The sequence below is a fragment of the Uranotaenia lowii genome, chromosome 2, assembly GCF_029784155.1.
Source record: "Uranotaenia lowii strain MFRU-FL chromosome 2, ASM2978415v1, whole genome shotgun sequence".
Taxonomy (NCBI): domain Eukaryota; kingdom Metazoa; phylum Arthropoda; class Insecta; order Diptera; family Culicidae; genus Uranotaenia; species Uranotaenia lowii.
Window position 1 is genome coordinate 391,076,447 of NC_073692.1, and position 20,659 is coordinate 391,097,105.

At 34.9% G+C, this 20,659-nt stretch overlaps 1 protein-coding gene across 5 annotated transcripts in view; it reads right to left on the minus strand.

Annotated features, from left to right (window-relative positions):
- The window catches only part of LOC129745266 (1-acylglycerol-3-phosphate O-acyltransferase Pnpla3-like), a 76,345-nt gene continuing 55,686 nt past the window's right edge, over positions 1-20,659 (minus strand). For 2 of the 5 annotated variants that reach the window (XM_055738227.1, XM_055738226.1), the window contains exons 4-9: positions 16,477-17,126; positions 15,980-16,237; positions 9,040-9,145; positions 8,491-8,823; positions 8,297-8,417; positions 1-1,340 (exon numbers count right to left, since the gene is read on the minus strand). In XM_055738227.1, coding sequence (XP_055594202.1) covers positions 1,003-1,340; positions 8,297-8,417; positions 8,491-8,823; positions 9,040-9,145; positions 15,980-16,237; positions 16,477-17,126 — 1,806 coding nt within the window. In that variant the 3' untranslated portion in view covers positions 1-1,002. Of the gene's footprint in view, positions 1,341-1,426; positions 1,516-8,213; positions 8,418-8,490; positions 8,824-9,039; positions 9,146-15,979; positions 16,238-16,476; positions 17,127-20,659 lie in introns of all 5 variants that reach the window. The other 3 variants (XM_055738228.1, XM_055738229.1, XM_055738230.1) reach the window with 3 other exon arrangements.

The following is a 20,659-nucleotide window of genomic DNA, read 5'->3' on the forward strand; positions in this document are numbered from 1 at the left end:
TTTCAGTATTTATTGTTAAATAAAATATATAAATATAGGACAAAAATATAAGAGCTTTAGTTACTACAGTTATATCCACGTGTTCGTTACATCATGCTACATACATATGTAAATATAGTAGGTAGGTAACCTTGATATTGGAACATAAAAGTAAAAAATCATACAAAACCTTTTAGACTTTGTCACATTGTTGAACAAAGTGTTACAGTAGCGATGCGAGTTCTGCTCGAATCATCGGCCGTTTTTTTCCAGATTATTCTACATACAACTAATGTTTTTGTGTTTCGCATAAAACTGGCACCATGTTTCGGAAAACAAACCTGCTTTTCCGATGCACTGAAAGCTGCTATTTAGTTAACTGTGAAGCCTCTGAATATGGTTTCTGTTTTAATTTATGTTTCTATTAATGGCTCAGGTTACAAGTTCCATGGCTCTGCTGATAAAATCTTTTATTGCACAGCCGTTTGGAAGTGTAGGTATATGATTTCTATATTCTATTTCGATAGCTGGTATGCTATTTATTTACGATATAAAATCATCACATTAAGTTGGCTAAAACAAAATACGAATAAAACTGTTGACTTGGCTAAAATTAAGAAAAAGGTAGAGCACAAAATTGTCATATGGATAGTATTCCGTTGAAACAACAACATAAAACTTGCTTTCACTAATAAGGTTGCACATCGGTTGAATAGAAAACTTTCTTCGGAAGCTTTGATTCTAGGTTCCTGCCTATCTTCGAATGCTAGTTTCACCTCTACTTCAGTGAGGTTTGATAGCTACTGCTGTATAAGAACACATAGTTGTCATTTGTCGATCATGCTCACATGCAAAATCGAACCAGGGTGTACAAATCTCAATCAAACTCGCATTCGCTATTCGTTCACACTTTTTTTGTTTTTTCTCCTTGTTTTTGGTTAAAATGGTAACTCTTCGATTTCCGGAATAAGATATAATATCAGTTCGGTGGCAATCACAGTAGGTTGCGGCTAGATCTCTCATTCACATGTCCATGACCGTATATTCGGAGGAGTGAGCCGGAGGTTTGCTCAGAAGCAGCGCGGCTGCCTCAGAAATCAAAGCCTGCTGCGCTTGGTCCGCTTCCGGTTGCAGATACGTTTCGTCGCTAGGCAACTCTTCGATCTGAATCTGGGAACACTGCCACTGAGGCTGCATTGGTTGCTGCTGGTGTTGGTGATGATAGTGATGGTTCTGGTGGTAGTGGTGATGGTTGTTGCTATTGGCGCCGTTGCTACTGCTATTCAGGTATAGGCACGGATCAATCAGCTCGTCCAGGTCGATCATATTGTTTCCACCGTACGGGTCGGTGTAGAGGAAATCTAGAAGGAATGAATGAGATTATTATTTATATTTTAAATTATTAAAAACGTATATTTGTAATCAGAATTAAAACCATTGTACACACATATCAAATGGAACATGCTGTTAGTAAAGATGAAGAGACATCGATCAGTTGAGGATCACGAGAACATCGTACTGTTCGTAGATTCCTTGCTGCTTATAATTACGTAATGTACAAATGATTAATAAGCAACAGTATTAACATTTTAGATAAAGTTCAAATGCATCTTTGTTCTCTGAACTTATCAAACATGAACTACATTTTATACTAGCGCAATGTAAACTAATCTTTTAAAGGTTTTAATTTGTACAGAAGAAGTTCCTTCTCAGCGTTCGGCAAGATCGGTCGCGTTTTTTCGTATTCAATTCTCTCTTAAAAGGCTAACGATCCCCAAATTTGTATGTGTGCTGAAGTTTAGCGCGAATTAGTCATGAGTCCGTCTCCCGGAGACAATCCTGATCGGACATTACCCGAATGGTTGGACCCGCAGAACCTGCAAGACGCTTCTACTACCTGTTTCTAACAGCAAAGCAAGGACACAAACTACCTAACCCATTTGTCGTGGGCAAATCTATCGAAAAGCAGTCAGGAAAAATTGAAGGCGCGTTTTTTGATCATGTTCGGAAATGGTACGTGATCAAACTACGGAACAAAGACCAAGCAAGACATTTGGCTCAGCTGAATCAACTGCTGGACGGAACTCCTATATAAATAGGAAAGCGCCCAAATCTGAACCAACGCAAGTTTGTGGTAATATGTCAAGAAGCTAGTGACATGACTGAAAAGGAATTGCTTGTTGAACTAGCATCCCAAAAAATTACGAAGATACGACGAATAATAAAGAAAACAGCAACAGGCATAAGCGTAACACCAACTATGGTGTTAACAATAAACAGTACTGTTATCCCAGAGTATGTGAACTTTGGACTCTTGCGAGTCCGTACACGAGTGTATATTCCTCAACCCTTACTGTGTGGACTTTGTTTCACATACGGCCATCCGAAAAAAAACGTTGCCCAAACGAAAGCAGATGTCGAATTTGCAGCAGCTCGAAACATGACAGCAGCGAATGTTCCGATACGAAATTCTGTCACACATGCAAAGCCTCTGATCACTGGCCATCCGAACGAACTTGCCCCAAATGGATAGAGGTATCTGCTGCTCTTCGTATGAGTGTTGAGCAAAATATTCCTGTCACTGCAGCCCGCCAGCAAATCAAAACCACCAACAACCCACAGAGCTACGCTAGAATCACCCGATCTGGAAACGTTCAACAAATGATATCTTCACAAACAAACCACCTGCAGCAAACACAAGAAAGAACAACACATCAGCAGCAACAAAAACGAGATCACCTAACTTCAGCATCTGGACAATCAGCAATCCATCTGGAAATAGTTAGTCTAAGAAACCATCCTCTGTTGCTCTTCGGCAAAGCGAAACCACTCATAAACCCAACCTTCCCAAACTCTCTCCTTCATCCTCAAACCTTTTTCAACCCCCTAGCAATAAGACAATTGTAAAAAAAGACCTTCGGATCATAGAAATTTGTAAAAGTGAATTGGCCCAATAAATATTAATTGAATTAAAAAAAAAATATTTGTACAGAAAAAGAAATCGTACGACAGCGACGAGCTGGAGATAGTCAAAGACTGTCTATTTCAGCTCACTGATGACCGCAGACAATCACACCAGCCTAAAGATCCGGCGGCGAATGATCAACGGTAGTCGTGCTCACTATGAACTACACAAGCAAATGCGGTCGAGAAGACTGATGGCGGGCTTTCGATCATATCCGATTTAAACTGACATCAGACGACATTTTATACGATCTTTTCATTATGCAGTTGGAGTTGCGATTCTCAACACCATTTTAAACGACTTCAGTTATCATTTCTTTGTGGGAATCTAAGACGTGGAGGAGGTGTACTGATTGCAGTCGTCAACAACATCGACACAGTTTCGGTCGTAATTCACGGATGTGATCATCTTGAACTAATTGTTGTGTGGATCGGGAATCGGTGCCGATACACATACCTGGGTTGTGTATACTTTAGGCCAAATAGCGAAACTTATGCTCTTGATCACATAATAAACATTGCTACTACCCAGGATATGAACGTCGTAGCTGGGGATTATAATCTACCCAGTTGAAACTGGAGATTTGATGAAGATTCGAATGGGTTTGTGCCGGTTAACGCCTCCACTGAGCAGAAGCTAGCTGTGAAAGAATCAACAATAGCTTCTGGATTGTCTCAGATGTGCTCGCTCGTAAACGCAAATGGAAGAATCCTTGATGTTGTACACCCACTCCGGGCAATTTTGAGCACTGGCAGACTTCACCATCCTTCTGTTTTGATAGGGCATTAATTTTCTAATGAGTTTAATGGGCACCGCAAGTACCCACCAGCAAAATTTGGATTTTGCGCATTGTGCAATTGATCATGTCATTGAACTGTTTATGAACATAAACTGGCAAGCAGAGCTTGAAGATCTAAGCGTAGATGACGCGGTACCATAATCAGTGGGAGATTTTACGAGCGCACACACAGTCAGAGAAGCAAATCGAGCAGATCTGATAATTATCACTGGTTTATCACTTGTTTAACACGTTTGTCGCCATGGGACCCATGTTCGTGTGACGGGTGTATTTCCTGGGAGGCCCCGTCACATCAAAAACGTGTGACGCTCTCTTACTCAAGTTAGCCGCTCAGTTTAGTCACGCGTTGCAAATAGTGGAGTTCTGCCTATTTGCATTCTCGCTCCGAGAATTTCTTTGGGTCCGGCTAGTAAACCAACCAAAATGAGCGTAGCGACGAACGTGTTAACACTTAGCAATAAATATGAGAACGTGATGACTTCTCTTTCCAATGATTCCCTTTCCAATGCCGATCAAGTTAACTTGTCCGAAATTATTTTCTGTCGGTCAGTTCTAGTTCTGAGAATATTCTCCGACAAAACTGGAAACGATCGAATGAACAAACGCACAGAGAGTGCTTTTTTAGCAATTTTCGTCCATTCTGACTCTCCGCGCCCTTCGCTCCAAGCGAAATAAGGATTGTATCAAAAATTAACTATAAACATATTTGGGCCTTCTACTTACTAACACGTGAACGCACACAACTGTGTTCACCTGTATGTAGCGTCTTGATCTGTCAAGAGTGAACCAGCGCTTTGTTTATGTTGAAACATTCGTTTCTCCCAAAAGATTTTAAAATTCGTGTGTTGGACACTTGGATGCGAGAGAAGGGCATCTTGATGAATGAAGTGGCGAAACGTTTCGGCATTCATCCGGCGAGCGTAAAATCCATCATCCACACGTTCGAGGAACACTATACGTTCGATAATTTGCCAGGAAGAGGCAGAAAACCAGGACCATCTGACCCAAATCTGGACCGTAAGGTAATCAACCTCATCAACCGGAATCGATCGATGTCCATACGAGATTTGGCGAAAAAAGCTGGGACATCGATCGGAATGGTACAGCGGATCAAGAAGCGAAACAACCTGAAGACATACAAGTAGCAGAAAGTGTCCAAACAAACGGCAGAACAAAAATGAAACTTATATAAAAGAGGATTCCAGTACTATTCCGGGACCACAATTCTACATTGCAGCTATTGGGGTGGATGTGAGTGACCACGAGATGTAATTGTAATTGTTTTCATGCTTTATTAATTTAACGTCAGCCCATCGTTATGAAATCATAGTTAGGGTCAAGGAAATGATATCGACTGAGGTGGAAAAATTTGGCCAGAAAGTGCTTGTATGGCAGGCAATCTGCTCTTTTGGAATGAAATCAGCGAGTTTCTTTACAAAAGGAACAATAAATGCCGATATCTACCAAAGGGAGTGTTTGCAGAAAAAGTCGCTGCCACTATATAAGAAACATACGACTCCATCATTGTTCTGGCCGGATTTGGCGTCAGCCTACAATGCTAAATCTACTCTTAGATGGTTTGAGGATAACGATGTAGATTTCGTTGAGAAAGATATTAATCCACCAAACTGCCCCCAACTTCACCCCACAGAACGATATTGTGCTATCGTCAAGAGAGTTTTCAAGAAGGATGGAGACAGAATATTCGGCAACGCGAAACGCTGCCTTCGATCCTTTGCCTTTGATCAGTATATTTTGAACATCGAACGCAACTTGAAACAAGATTCTACTTCTTTCTTGAAATATATCAGTAGTCGCTGACTCGGAAACTTTATTCCTTTATTTGTAACGTTTCAAGGACGGACATCAGAAAGCGTTATGTTTTTTTTGTTTCGATTATAATCGTATTACCATCGTTACGGCCCACGCGACTTAATCAACGTTGCAGTTAGAGATCGTTATTAAATAACTCATCCGGTACAACTGTGTTCGAAGTTTACTCTTTTGCTCGAACTCGCGGACATTGGCTCAGGAGACAACTGACTTACCAACTGAGCTGTATCACAAGTCTTCGAAAGGATTCTGCTGTTTTTTTGCCGAATTTTTTAGTAGCATGTACAGATCACTCTCTTCAGACTTCACTAATGGTTACTTTACAATATTTCCAAACCGCGACAATGGACTATATTTTTAGACCAGGAGGTACTTTTTTCGAAAGGTTTGGAGCCAGATGGGATCCCAACGTAGTTGGTCTCTAGAATAGCTGTCTCGCAGCCCTTATTTTCAGACCAGGAGGTAATAAAAGTGCTGGTATCGATTGATTTTTCGAAAGGATCGAAGTCAGATGGGATCTCATCGTAGTTGGTCTCTAGAATAGCTGTATCTGTACCACTTGCCCCGCCACTCTGCTTCATTTTTAATCTTTCGATCTGAAAGGTGCCTTTCCAGCGCTTTGGAAAATGGCATCAATTTATTCGATCTTTAACTCTGAAAATGCTCATCGTTTGCTCATTCTTTGCTGGTTCTTCCAAAGTATAATAAGTCTTGATGTACGAAAGATTTTGTACTGCAGCTGTCCCGGATGTCCACCACGGCATTGTCAACAAAAGCTCAACATTGACCGAAACATATAAAAAACTGCAAGTGGACTCAATATACATCGATGTCGTCAAGGCCTTCGATTAAGTTCCACACAGCATCGTCATACGGCTTTCCTGTATGGGCTTTCCTGTCTGGGTAACAATATGTTTTTTTTAACGAACACACACATATAGGATCTCATTGAAACTACATGTTTTTTTGAAGAGATTTAAATTCTACTTAAGGCTAAAGCGTACATCTTTCAAGGGTTTCTTGTAAGCTTGCCAGATTGCCCGGTCCGGCCCGGTTGCCCGGATATCGTGAAAAAAATCCGGATATTGCCCGGATTTTTTCACAATTTTTACAAAGGAGCCAAAAAAAAAATCAAAGTTTTTGAGTAAGTTTTAGCAAAATCGATTAACGGTATGGAAATTTTCAACCTTTAAATATTTAAGTGTTCCAAAAAGTTTTTGGAAGTCTGCAATTACATTAATAAAATATTAATTTCATTCTTTTGCATTTTTTCTTTGCTTTTATATACAATAACACATAAATTTTGACCGGTTTTTGGATTTGAAAAATTGAAATCCATGCCCGGATTTTGCCAGTTTTTTTTGATAAAATGCCCGGAATTGCTAGGCCCGGATGGGAGTGGAAAAAATCCTGGCAACCTTAGTTTAATGGCTAGCATCGTACTAATGCTAACACCACCAGCCCCCAGAAAGTGAAGTATGTATGCCGTGACCGAGACTCGATCTCATGACCTCTGGCTCAGAAGACTTAAACGTTGTCGCGATATCTGCTTAATCGTCGTGGTTTTATAAACATTCGTGGTACTCACTCTTCTGTTTTCAACATGCCGTCTGCTGTACCGCAGGGCAGCCACTTAGGGCCACTTATCTTCGTACTGTTTATAAACGATTTAGCATCATTCTACTGTTTGCTGATGATTTTAAAGTTTACTGAATCATAGATTCGGTAGTGTATTGCGCTGCACTCCAAGATTACATCGACAGATTACTGGCATGGTACGAAATACATGGAATATGGAATTGAAGTCAGTGGCGGAAAGTGCTTCTTTAGCTTCTTTAGGAGTAGAGCCTCAGTCGTCTACGATTCCGCTTTAAGTTGAAGCCCATTCGAAAGAGATACCACCATACAAAAGCGAATGTGCTTCAAACTTTGCTGGTGAAGATCAACAGAATGCCCAAAAGAAGTAAAAATCAACCACTAAACGTAACGGAATCTAGTTCTAAGGAATGTCAATGAACTGAGGTAAACGTAACTTTCGACGGTATAAACATTTTCAGGGTTCATTCCGATTTTAGAGTAACTGTTGAGCTAGCCTGACCTGACCTCTATGAACCCAATTTCCTGTCATTCACTTTCATCATTTATGTCATTTTTGTCAGTTTTGTAATTTTTTGTCATTTTTGTGATTTTTGTTATTATTGTAATTTTTTCTTTCGAGTTTAATCTAAGATCTTGACAAAACTTTCAAGCTGTTTGCACTCCAAAAATTTTAGAGATTCAGTCTCCTATAAAAGCTCCTTGATCTAGTTTGTATGGCAAAATATACAAAAATAAAAAGCCTTCCAAAATGCTCTAACACGAAAAACATTAACCCTTCGTTTCATAAAGTAACAAATTTGCAACAATTAATGTATGGAAAAAGTGAAAAATCGTATTTTATTTTAAATTTTTTTCTTGATGTACTCATTATTTCAAACTGTAAAAAATGGTTTTTAAGGAAAAATAAAAAATCATGAAATGAAGGGTTAAACACAAAGCTACCCTAACTACCACCAGCTAAACGAAACCACCAATTTACACACACTGCTGCAATAGCTACATAAATCGGAAAAAATAGGACAAAGACAAGAGACATACACACTGATTCATGGACGAAACCCAACTGTGCCGTTTGCCGGAGGATCGTGCCTCCGACGACGTCAACTCCGCCTGCATCGTACCTGGCTGTGTTGTTTCCCACTCGCTGTCGAAGTCCAGCTGCTGATTCAGATCCCGCTCGTGTGTCGTGTGTAGTGCCGGGCTATCGTCATCGGTCATGTCGAAAATTTCCGTCACCTTGACCTGAAATTGAGATTTTTTAAAACGGTTACTGGAAGTTTCTTGTAAGAGAAAACACAATCAACCAGTTACAAACCTTATTGTTTTCATCCATGTAGTAGTACGCATACATCGCATCGTTGTGCGAGGTGGCCTGCAGAATATGGTCGAATGTGTCGTAGTCCGGGTGATCCTCATTGACTCCGTCCGGATGGTCTCGGCCCTGCTGTCCCGAGGACGGTTCCAATTCGTTGTGGAAACTGTGATTGCCTCCGGTCGTGACCGCTACCAGTTCGCCCTCCTGATCCACCCGCACATCCAACAGGGATCCATATCGTTGGCTGAGTCGTCTCGTTTGCTTCGCCACCAGCTGACTTCCGTCGGCCGAGTACTCGGTGTACGCTATCTGGCACTGGACGTTGGCAGCAATCTGTAGATGATTAGATGTTGTGCATGGACCAAGGGATGATGTAACAAGAAGAACGAGTAGGTACGTTTGATTGAACAGATTCAACGATCAATGGTGGTGTTTTGTTGTGAGGATGAGGGAAGATTTTAAAAAGGATTGTTGGTTTTGGTTAATAACTACTACGTTTTCTACGCGGTTCCTCTAACTACAGAGAATCACACTTAGCGGTTCTTGTACCTGTTGCCGTCGCCGCACCTTGACCAGGATTGTGTTGAAAGTTCGCAGCGCGAACTTACTCACGGACCACAGCTGGCTGCCGATCGTGGGGGTCGCTACCATTAGTCTGCAATGAGAGATGATATCAAATGGAGTTTTAGTTATGGAGAAAATTATCATTTTGTTCAGTAGGTATTTGAATTAAAAAGTACATGATTATATACACCGAGATTTGATGATGAAATTAAACTATTGAGGGTTTTAAATTTTTTTGTTCAATAAATAACTGAATGATTTTTTTTTAACGAAAACCGGTTTCACTCTGAATATTTAGTGATAAAACCCAATTCCTATATATATATTGTGTTGAAAACAACTAGTTTGAAGTTATCCTGCTCAAATTCAACCTTCATCTAATTCGATATGATAAAAGCAATTTCAATTTGCTTGACATCTGTTTCGACATGTTTGTACCAGATTCCATAAAACCCAACCTCTTTGATGATTAACACTCTAGAAGCGACAAGTCATCTGATGTCCTTTCGTTTATTTAGGTGATTCAAATGCATTTTGAAAATCAGAGGGACCCCTTCTTAAAAGAGATTTTGTAATACATCTTCTAGTTATAGCAGCTGGTTGAAACTATTCGACTCAAAAACATGAGGGGCATTGAAGTGGAATAAATAGAACGAAATTGAAGTAATCACTTTCCTTTTTTCATTAAAGACTCAATAGAATATTCAACCGAATATTCGTTTGGCTAAATAGTGGAAAAGGTCACAATTCGGTATTCCGCCGTTGGCACTGTTCGGTACATCTCTAGTTTTCATATTTCTGAAACATCATATTATGATAAAAGAATTCCTTACGCAGTACATCCAAAATTATGTTTGCAACATTGCATATGGAATAAAAGTATACGAAAATTATCATCAATTATATATGAATATCGTTATTTGCCACTAATTGAACTTTATTTTTCTATTTTATCATTTTTGTTAAATACATGATTTTTTTTATCATTTTTGTCATTTTTGTCATTTTTGTCATTTTTGTCATTTTTGTCATTTTTGTCATTTTTGTCATTTTTGTCATTTTTGTCATTTTTGTCATTTTTGTCATTTTTGTCATTTTTGTCATTTTTGTCATTTTTGTCATTTTTGTCATTTTTGTCATATTTGTCATTTTTGTCATTTTTTTCAATTATTGTCATTTTTGTCATTTTTCTCAATTTTTGTAATTTTTGTCATTTTTGTAATTTTTGTCATTTTTGTCATTTTTGTCATTTTTGTCATTTTTGTCATTTTTGTCATTTTCGTCATTTTTGTCATTTTTGTCATTTTTGTCATTTTTGTCATTTTTGTCGTTTTTGTCATTTTTGTCATTTTTGTCATTTTTGTCATTTTTGTCATTTTTGTCATTTTTGTCATTTTTGTCATTTTTGTCATTTTTGTCATTTTTGTCATTTTTGTCATTTTTGTCATTTTTGTCATTTTTGTCATTTTTGTCATTTTTGTCATTTTCGTCATTTTTGTCATTTTTGTCATTTTTGTCATTTTTGTCATTTTTGTCATTTTTGTCATTTTTGTCATTTTTGTCATTTTTGTCATTTTTGTCATTTTTGTCATTTTTGTCATTTTTGTCATTTTTGTCATTTTTGTCATTTTTGTCATTTTTGTCATTTTTGTCATTTTTGTCATTTTTGTCATTTTTGTCATTTTTGTCATTTTTGTCATTTTTGTCATTTTTGTCATTTTTGTCATTTTTGTCATTTTTGTCATTTTTGTCATTTTTGTCATTTTTGTCATTTTTGTCATTTTTGTCATTTTTGTCATTTTTGTCATTTTTGTCATTTTTGTCATTTTTGTCATTTTTGTCATTTTTGTCATTTTTGTCATTTTTGTCATTTTTGTCATTTTTGTCATTTTTGTCATTTTTGTCATTTTTGTCATTTTTGTCATTTTTGTCATTTTTGTCATTTTTGTCATTTTTGTCATTTTTGTCATTTTTGTCATTTTTGTCATTTTTGTCATTTTTGTCATTTTTGTCATTTTTGTCATTTTTGTCATTTTTGTCATTTTTGTCATTTTTGTTAATTTTGTCATTTTTGTCATTTTTGTCATTTTTGTCATTTTTGTCATTTTTGTCATTTTTGTCATTTTTGTCATTTTTGTCATTTTTGTCATTTTTGTCATTTTTGTCATTTTTGTCATTTTTGTCATTTTTGTCATTTTTGTCATTTTTGTCATTTTTGTCATTTTTGTCATTTTTGTCATTTTTGTCATTTTTGTCATTTTTGTCATTTTTGTCATTTTTGTCATTTTTGTCATTTTTGTCATTTTTGTCATTTTTGTCATTTTTGTCATTTTTGTCATTTTTGTCATTTTTGTCATTTTTGTCATTTTTGTCATTTTTGTCATTTTTGTCATTTTTGTCATTTTTGTCATTTTTGTCATTTTTGTCATTTTTGTCATTTTTGTCATTTTTGTCATTTTTGTCATTTTTGTCATTTTTGTCATTTTTGTGATTTTTGGCATTTTTGTCATTTTTGTCATTTTTGTCATTTTTGTCATTTTTGTCATTTTTGTCATTTTTGTCATTTTTGTCATTTTTGTCATTTTTGTCATTTTTGTCATTTTTGTCATTTTTGTCATTTTTGTCATTTTTGTCATTTTTGTCATTTTTGTCATTTTTGTCATTTTTGTCATTTTTGTCATTTTTGTCATTTTTGTCATTTTTGTCATTTTTGTCATTTTTGTCATTTTTGTCATTTTTGTCATTTTTGTCATTTTTGTCATTTTTGTCATGTTTGTCATGTTTGTCATTTTTGTCATTTTTGTCATTTTGTTATTTTTGTTATTTTTGTTATTTTTGTTATTTTTGTCATTTTTGTCATTTTTGTCATTTTTGTTATTTTTGTCATTTTTGTCATTTTTGTCATTTTTGTCATTTTTGTCATTTTTGTCATTTTTGTCATTTTTGTCATTTTTGTCATTTTTGTCATTTTTGTCATTTTTGTCATTTTTGTCATTTTTGTCATTTTTGTCATTTTTGTCATTTTTGTCATTTTTGTCATTTTTGTCATTTTTGTCATTTTTGTCATTTTTGTCATTTTTGTCATTTTTGTCATTTTTGTCATTTTTGTCATTTTTGTCATTTTTGTCATTTTTGTCATTTTTGTCATTTTTGTCATTTTTGTCATTTTCGCATTTTTGTCATTTTTGTCATTTTTGTCATTTTTGTCATTTTTGTCATTTTTGTCATTTTTGTCATTTTTGTCATTTTTGTCATTTTTGTCATTTTTGTCATTTTTGTCATTTTTGTCATTTTTGTCATTTTTGTCATTTTTGTCATTTTTGTCATTTTTGTCATTTTTGTCATTTTTGTCATTTTTGTCATTTTTGTCATTTTTGTCATTTTTGTCATTTTTGTCATTTTTGTCATTTTTGTCATTTTTGTCATTTTTGTCATTTTTGTCATTTTTGTCATTTTTGTCATTTTTGTCATTTTTGTCATTTTTGTCATTTTTGTCATTTTTGTCATTTTTGTCATTTTTGTCATTTTTGTCATTTTTGTCATTTTTGTCATTTTTGTCATTTTTGTCATTTTTGTCATTTTTGTCATTTTTGTCATTTTTGTCATTTTTGTCATTTTTGTCATTTTTGTCATTTTTGTCATTTTTGTCATTTTTGTCATTTTTGTCATTTTTGTCATTTTTGTCATTATTGTCATTTTTGTCATTTTTGTCATTTTTGTCATTTTTGTCATTTTTGTCATTTTTGTCATTTTTGTCATTTTTGTCATTTTTGTCATTTTTGTCATTTTTGTCATTTTTGTCATTTTTGTCATTTTTGTCATTTTTGTCATTTTTGTCATTTTTGTCATTTTTGTCATTTTTGTCATTTTTGTCATTTTTGTCATTTTTGTCATTTTTGTCATTTTTGTCATTTTTGTCATTTTTGTCATTTTTGTCATTTTTGTCATTTTTGTCATTTTTGTCATTTTTGTCATTTTTGTCATTTTTGTCATTTTTGTCATTTTTGTCATTTTTGTCATTTTTGTCATTTTTGTCATTTTTGTCATTTTTGTCATTTTTGTCATTTTTGTCATTTTTGTCATTTTTGTCATTTTTTTCAATTTTTGTCATTTTTGTCATTTTTGTCATTTTTGTCATTTTTGTCATTTTTGTAATTTTTGTAATTTTTGTAATTTTTGTAATTTTTGTAATTTTTGTTATTTTTGTAATTTTTGTAATTTTTGTAATTTTTGTAATTTTTGTAATTTTTGTAATTTTTGTAATTTTTGTAATTTTTGTAATTTTTGGCATTTTTGTAATTTTTGGCATTTTTGGCATTTTTGTCATTTTTGACATTTTTGTCATTTTTGTCATTTTTGTCATTTTTGTCATTTTTGTCATTTTTGTCATTTTTGTCATTTTTGTCATTTTTGTCATTTTTGTCATTTTTGTCATTTTTGTCATTTTTGTCATTTTTGTCATTTTTGTCATTTTTGTCATTTTTGTCATTTTTGTCATTTTTGTCATTTTTGTCATTTTTGTCATTTTTGTCATTTTTGTCATTTTTGTCATTTTTGTCATTTTTGTCATTTTTGTCATTTTTGTCATTTTTGTCATTTTTGTCATTTTTGTCATTTTTGTCATTTTTGTCATTTTTGTCATTTTTGTCATTTTTGTCATTTTTGTCATTTTTGTCATTTTTGTCATTTTTGTCATTTTTGTCATTTTTGTCATTTTTGTCATTTTTGTCATTTTTGACATTTTTGTCATTTTTGTCATTTTTGTCATTTTTGTCATTTTTGTCATTTTTGTAATATTTGTCATTTTTGTCATTTTTTTCAATTTTTGTCATTTTTGTCATTTTTCTCAATTTTTGTAATTTTTGTCATTTTTGTAATTTTTGTCATTTTTTGTCATTTTTGTAATTTTTGTAATTTTTGTCATTTTTGTCATTTTTGTCATTTTTGTCATTTTTGTCATTTTTGTCATTTTTGTCATTTTTGTCATTTTTGTCATTTTTGTCATTTTTGTCATTTTTGTCATTTTTGTCATTTTTGTCATTTTTGTCATTTTTGTCATTTTTGTCATTTTTGTCATTTTTGTCATTTTTGTCATTTTTATCATTTTTGTCATTTTTGTAATTTTTGTCATTTTTGTCATTTTTGTCATTTTTGTCATTTTTGTCATTTTTGTCATTTTTGTCATTTTTGTCATTTTTGTCATTTTTGTCATTTTTGTCATTTTTGTCATTTTTGTCATTTTTGTCATTTTTGTCATTTTTGTCATTTTTGTCATTTTTGTCATTTTTGTCATTTTTGTCATTTTTGCCATTTTTGTCATTTTTGTCATTTTTGTCATTTTTGTCATTTTTGCCATTTTTGTCATTTTTGTCATTTTTGTCATTTTTGTAATTTTTGTCATTTTTGTCATTTTTGTCATTTTTGTCATTTTTGTCATTTTTGTCATTTTTGTCATTTTTGTCATTTTTGTCATTTTTGTCATTTTGTCATTTTTGTCATTTTTGTCATTTTTGTCATTTTTGTCATTTTTGTCATTTTTGTCATTTTTGTAATTTTTGTCATTTTTGTCATTTTTGTCATTTTTGTCATTTTTGTCATTTTTGTCATTTTTGTCATTTTTGTCATTTTTGTCATTTTTGTCATTTTTGTCATTTTTGTCATTTTTGTCATTTTTGTCATTTTTGTCATTTTTGTCATTTTTGTCATTTTTGTCATTTTTGTCATTTTTGCCATTTTTGTCATTTTTGTCATTTTTGTCATTTTTGTCATTTTTGCCATTTTTGTCATTTTTGTCATTTTTGTCATTTTTGTCATTTTTGTCATTTTTGTCATTTTTGTCATTTTTGTCATTTTTGTCATTTTTGTCATTTTTGTCATTTTTGTCATTTTTGTCATTTTTGTCATTTTTGTCATTTTTGTCATTTTTGTCATTTTTGTCATTTTTGTCATTTTTGTCATTTTTGTCATTTTTGTCATTTTTGTCATTTTTGTCATTTTTGTCATTTTTGTCATTTTTGTCATTTTTGTCATTTTTGTCATTTTTGTCATTTTTGTCATTTTTGTCATTTTTATCATTTTTGTCATTTTTGTCATTTTTGTCATTTTTGTCATTTTTGTCATTTTTGTCATTTTTGTCATTTTTGTCATTTTTGTCATTTTTGTCATTTTTGTCATTTTTGTCATTTTTGTCATTTTTGTCATTTTTGTCATTTTTGTCATTTTTGTCATTTTTGTCATTTTGTCATTTTTGTTATTTTTAACTTTTTTTTTATTAGTTGGTCTTGAATGTCATTTTTGCCATTTTTGATGGTTTGGTCAATTTTGTTTATTATCCAATATCATGAAAAACCCATAAATATGTTTCTTGTTTTGCTTGAATGTAGTGGTCATGGATCATTTAGCTTGATTGCTCGAATCTCAAGACCAGTTGTGTTTTTCCAATCTTATCATCTTTGGAATAGGAATCATTTCAGCGCAGTTTTGGCATAGGATTTGCGCTGAGCGGCATTGAAATTTTGAAACCTCTTATTCGGGTGTAGTTCAAAATTATCCCATTCGGTAAAATACTGCAAGTGTCCGTTTGATCCGCCGTATCCGTTTGAGTCAATTCTTATTCGGGTTTACAATCAAATTCTTACAAATCATACCTTTTACATATCATAACTTTTACAAAACTTGCATTGTTATGCAATATGAATATATTTACAATGATAAAATCGCAACAATCTTTGCTGATGTTAATTGTTTTTTTTTAACTTTCAAGAAACTCTTCAGCTTCAACTGTTTGCTACGATAACCTTAAACGAAACAAAGATTCACTGGACAAAACACAAACAGACAGCAACGCGTGTCCCAACAAGAAAGCGACCCCATCGGAATCAATCAAAACACCGCTTACCGCTGGAATCGGGACTACACCGCTTACCGCTGGAATCGGGACTCGAGTTCCCGTACAATCGGACCCATCGCTTCGTAATCGCCGGGAGAGTTCAGATGAACCCGGACGGTTTGGTTACAGGTCGAAGCATGTCTAGCAGCCAAGGCTCTCTGTCGCCGAGCCAAACATCGCTGACAGCCCAGGTTAATCGGACCACCTTCGATCGCTTTCGAAGTAGAGGGACACACAATGTTTCCGAGGACTTTGTACTGGAACTGACGACGTTGAACGTCCGTGCCGTTGGCACTGACAACGTGTCCCAACAGATGTCGAGGGTTAATTTTGGAAAGCTTATAGCTACTATTGGATTTTCTAATAGACATTTATACGATGTAGATGAAGACGAGTCAACTTTTTTTTTGGTAACGCCGACAATTTTATCGAAAGTAAACCTTCCACCATTTTAAATTTTCAACAGTTTCAACAAACGGATAACACTAATGAAGGTAGTATGTACACAAAGACGAATAAATCGGTAAACTTACTTGGTCAAGGTGGCACAAACGATGTCCGCTGGCAGTGTTGCCGGAAGTGAAAGCGCCTTCAACAGTTTGGCACCACGATGGCGAAACACCCAATTGAGCAGTCCCTTGTTTGCCTGGTCCACGTACGCCTGGAACACTGTCAGCACCGTATCGGGCATGCTTCCGTCCAGGGCGTTCTGTCGATGTTTGGTGCATTCCTTACATTCGCTACATTCCGGGTCGTATTCTTCCAGCAGTTGTTCCTGTAGCTGTTTGGGTTGATCGGACACGCAAAAAGTAGACTGCACCGATAGGCATCTGGTGCAACTGATAAGATTATTTCGGTGCAGAAAATTTAGCGCATCGTCGAAGCCCTGCTGACAGAAAGAGGACAGGATTTCCGGTTTCGGTGGGAACAAAATCCGTCCGAAGCGATTGATGTTCTGCTTCGAGAGCTCGATACTGGTGTTGGCCCAGTTGACGTGGAACATCTGGGAACTGTTGTCCCGGGGACAGATGTCCGATTCGCCACAGAAGGGGCTAACGGTAACCGTGTTTTCGTCCAACGTTGGTAAGTTATCCGAGAAGGCACCGTCCATGTAGCGCACCCCGTGAAAACGGGGCGGCAGAATGCCGGAGAATACCGGAATGAAGCATGCACACAGCAGCGCCTGCAAAAGATTGGAAAAAATACATTCAGTTCCTCAGATTCTTAACTTTCAAATGACGCATTCGCAAAGGAACAGCATTTTTGGGGCACATGTTCTGCTAACTGATTATGGGAATTTCAGCGTTTTGAAATCGATTTTGTTTATCATCTTTAGTTTAGTAACTTACCTATACCTGCTGTAACTGTTCCTACGAACTACAAGTTTCCGCATGTGGGACGAACCACGCTTGGCCTACTAATGTAGATTCAACTAGGTATCTCGATCTACCATCTCAGTGTTGAACGAAAATTTGGTGGGTATGTAATGATAATGCTTCTTAATAAAATTTAACCTGTTCATTTTCACAATCTTTTATTTCAGTTTGTTGGTTGTTGTTTTCATAGACTTGTATTCTACGAGAATTAAAAAAAAATTACTTGCCAGTCGGTCCAAACGTTTCGAGCTACTTTTGGCGTTTTGTTCCTCCTTAGTGGCCCTTAAAATTCATCTTTAATTTCTTCTTACTTTTAATCCGTCTATAAACATTTCATAATCTTAAGATGTCCTTACTAAAAAGGACATAACTGTTCACCGATAAGATCGATAAAATTAACGTCGATAATATTAAATTACGATGATTAATTCCACATACTAGAACATTTTGTTGTTAAGAAAAATCTCAAAACACATACATATTTTCCAGCTTATCGATAAGTTTACGAATCTTCAAAGAACAAACGAGCATAAATTGCCCTAAATAAGCAAATAAAAACTTTTCCAGCAAAAAAACAAATTAATAACCTTCGAAGCGGTAAAAGTTGCAAGTCAAAAGTATTTTGTTTAAATTTTAAGACCTTAATATTAGTATAGGAACGAAATTTTGAACAGAAAATAATACATAATCATGATATTTTATTTTCCTGTTGGGGAGAGGTCCACTGCGACCATAAAGTTGATCGCTTATTATTTTTATTATGCTATGCTACTTGACACACGTGCACATCACACACATCATGATATTTTACTTTTACGTTCTTGTGTGGGGCACAAATAAGTCAGTAGAAACATGCAGACCTCTAGAGCGGCACTCAAGCCACACCAGTCTGACAGTGAGAGCGAAGCCGACCGATAGCAGCTTGGTGTGTGTGACGCAGTGCGTTCCTTGGCTGAGATGTATTATACAACTGTGTGGGTGAGTATCAACTCGACAGTTGGCTGGAGTTGGCTCTGAGTGGCCGCGTCAGTAGGAACACGCCAGCCTAGCGAGCTGGCTGCCATGGCGTGTGTTGTCGGCATATGACGATGGGTGGTTTCCTTGGAAGTATCGTGCTACACATTTGGCGACCGACAGGTATTCCACGTTACAGTTAAGGAAACGGAAGAAAAAGAACCTGTTACGGAAACCACCCATCTGAAAGTTGGACAAAAAAAAAGTGAATCCGGGTTATTCGAAGAAAGTGAAAGAGTGACCAGTGTTGCCAAATTAACGAAAGGTATTCAGTGAGCAATGTAAATGTTGAAATTTTTTTTTTGAAGACTCCATTGCAGAACAATATTTTTGAAGAAGTGTTGGAAAATTCCCAGTTTAAAAAAGAAAATGGAAGATATTGAAAAAAAACTGATTCTGAAAATATCGATGATTAAAAAGTAAAGCGTGTCGGGAGGACAGCTTTGAGAAGTGTGTTGGGAGGACCACTTCAAGTAACAAGTTGATTAGCGAGTCGGGAGGACAGCTAAAGGAAAATGCGAGTTGGGAGGACCGCATGGACAAAAAAAAAGCGCGTCGGGAGGACAGCTTTGGAAAGAAGTGTGTTGGGAGGACCACTTAATGCAGCAAGTGAATTAGCGAGTCGAGAGGACAGCTTAAGAAAATGCGAGTTGGGAGGACCGCATAGACAAGAAAGCACGTTGCGAGGCTAGCTTTGAGAGGAAGTGTGTTGGGAGGACCACTTCAAGCATCACATGAAATAGCGAGTCGGGAGGACAGCTCAAAGACAATGCGAAAGAAAGCGTTTTTAAGAGGTTTGGGAAGACTACTCTTGACAACATAAAAAAAACGAAGTGTGTTGAAAGGATTTGAAACAAAAACTGAATTATCGAGTCATGAGGACTGATAAAAAAAACTTGCGCCTTCCTGTTAGAAATACCGTATAACAAACAAAAACAGCGCACTAGGAAAACAGATGAAATTCAAATGTGTTTAGAGGATCGCTTTGGTAAGCATGGTGGAAAAATAAAATAAAATAAAGCGAGATAAAGAAGCTTGATTTCCAGAGTTTGTTAACAGAAACACTAAGTCTTTACAAAGAAAATTGGATCAAAATCTGAAAGGAAGTCAAATTGAAAATACCCAACGAGAATAAAATGAAACATTTGAGAACATTCCATCAGCAACAGTTAAATTTATACAGAGTGTTGAGAGAACCACTAGACTTTGAATGGATAAAATAAATCAAGCCTAAAGAGCAGCTAGAATATTGAAAAGTTTTACAAATAATTGTTCGAGTTTTAAATAAGTAAATTAGTCCATTTAAAAAAATAAGTCGGGCTAGTTCAAAAAAAATGTACAAACTAACAACCTGAAAATAAAATTTTCTTAAAAACTGAGCAAAACAACAACAACAAAATTGTACAAGCAATGTAAATTAGAGAACGCAAAAATAACAAAAAAAAACTAATCAAGTTGTGAAGAAAAAGAAGTCTACATTAAGAAGAAATCGAATGTGAAAAAAAGAAAATGCTATCATTTGTAGCAGAGTTATTTTATCAAAAAAGTCTTCGTAGAAAGAACATGAAAACAAAAAAGTGATGTTAGGGGAAGAGCTATAAAAAATTAACATTTAATCTAGACTAGTAGCGAGCAAGTCTGTTCAATGGTTAAGGTTTTTATTTTGCACTGTTTCTTTAGATTTGAAGAAAAAAAGGGAGGACGCATATCAGTGAATAAGAGATGTGGCTCTGCAAGGAATTAGTTTATGGATAATCTAGTCGAGACTCGGTTCGGAAAATATTGTTAGTAAATACTCGGGTGGTTTGGAAACTCGATTTAGTTTGAAATTTGATTATCGAAAATGATTATTTAAAAAAAAAGTATAACATATCGAAAAATGAACAAACTGGCAAGCCTGCCGCATTGAATTGAAGCAACGATGTTCTTCTTCATGCAAAGCCTACGGTTGAATACGTATGGAAAATCCGGTAGGCTGTGTATGTAGGAAGCTACGGCTCGCAGTAAGTGCAGTGGGCATTGTTACCACATGAACATATTTATAAATATAATTACATATTCATGGACTTATTTTTGGTACAGATTCTGTACGTATATCTGAAAGATTTTATTGAAATTTAGTGCAAATTTGTTCAGATTTCCAACATTCTTCGAAAGGATTACTAAGCAGAATGACTATATTTGATTATAAAAAAAGACAGCACTACAACGATGACATAGTATTAAATTATCTGATACAATAAGGCTAGAATCAAATAATTTTGATGTTTTAAATACTGATACAACAATCAAAATACACAACTGTTGCTTACTTCTGCATGAAGAA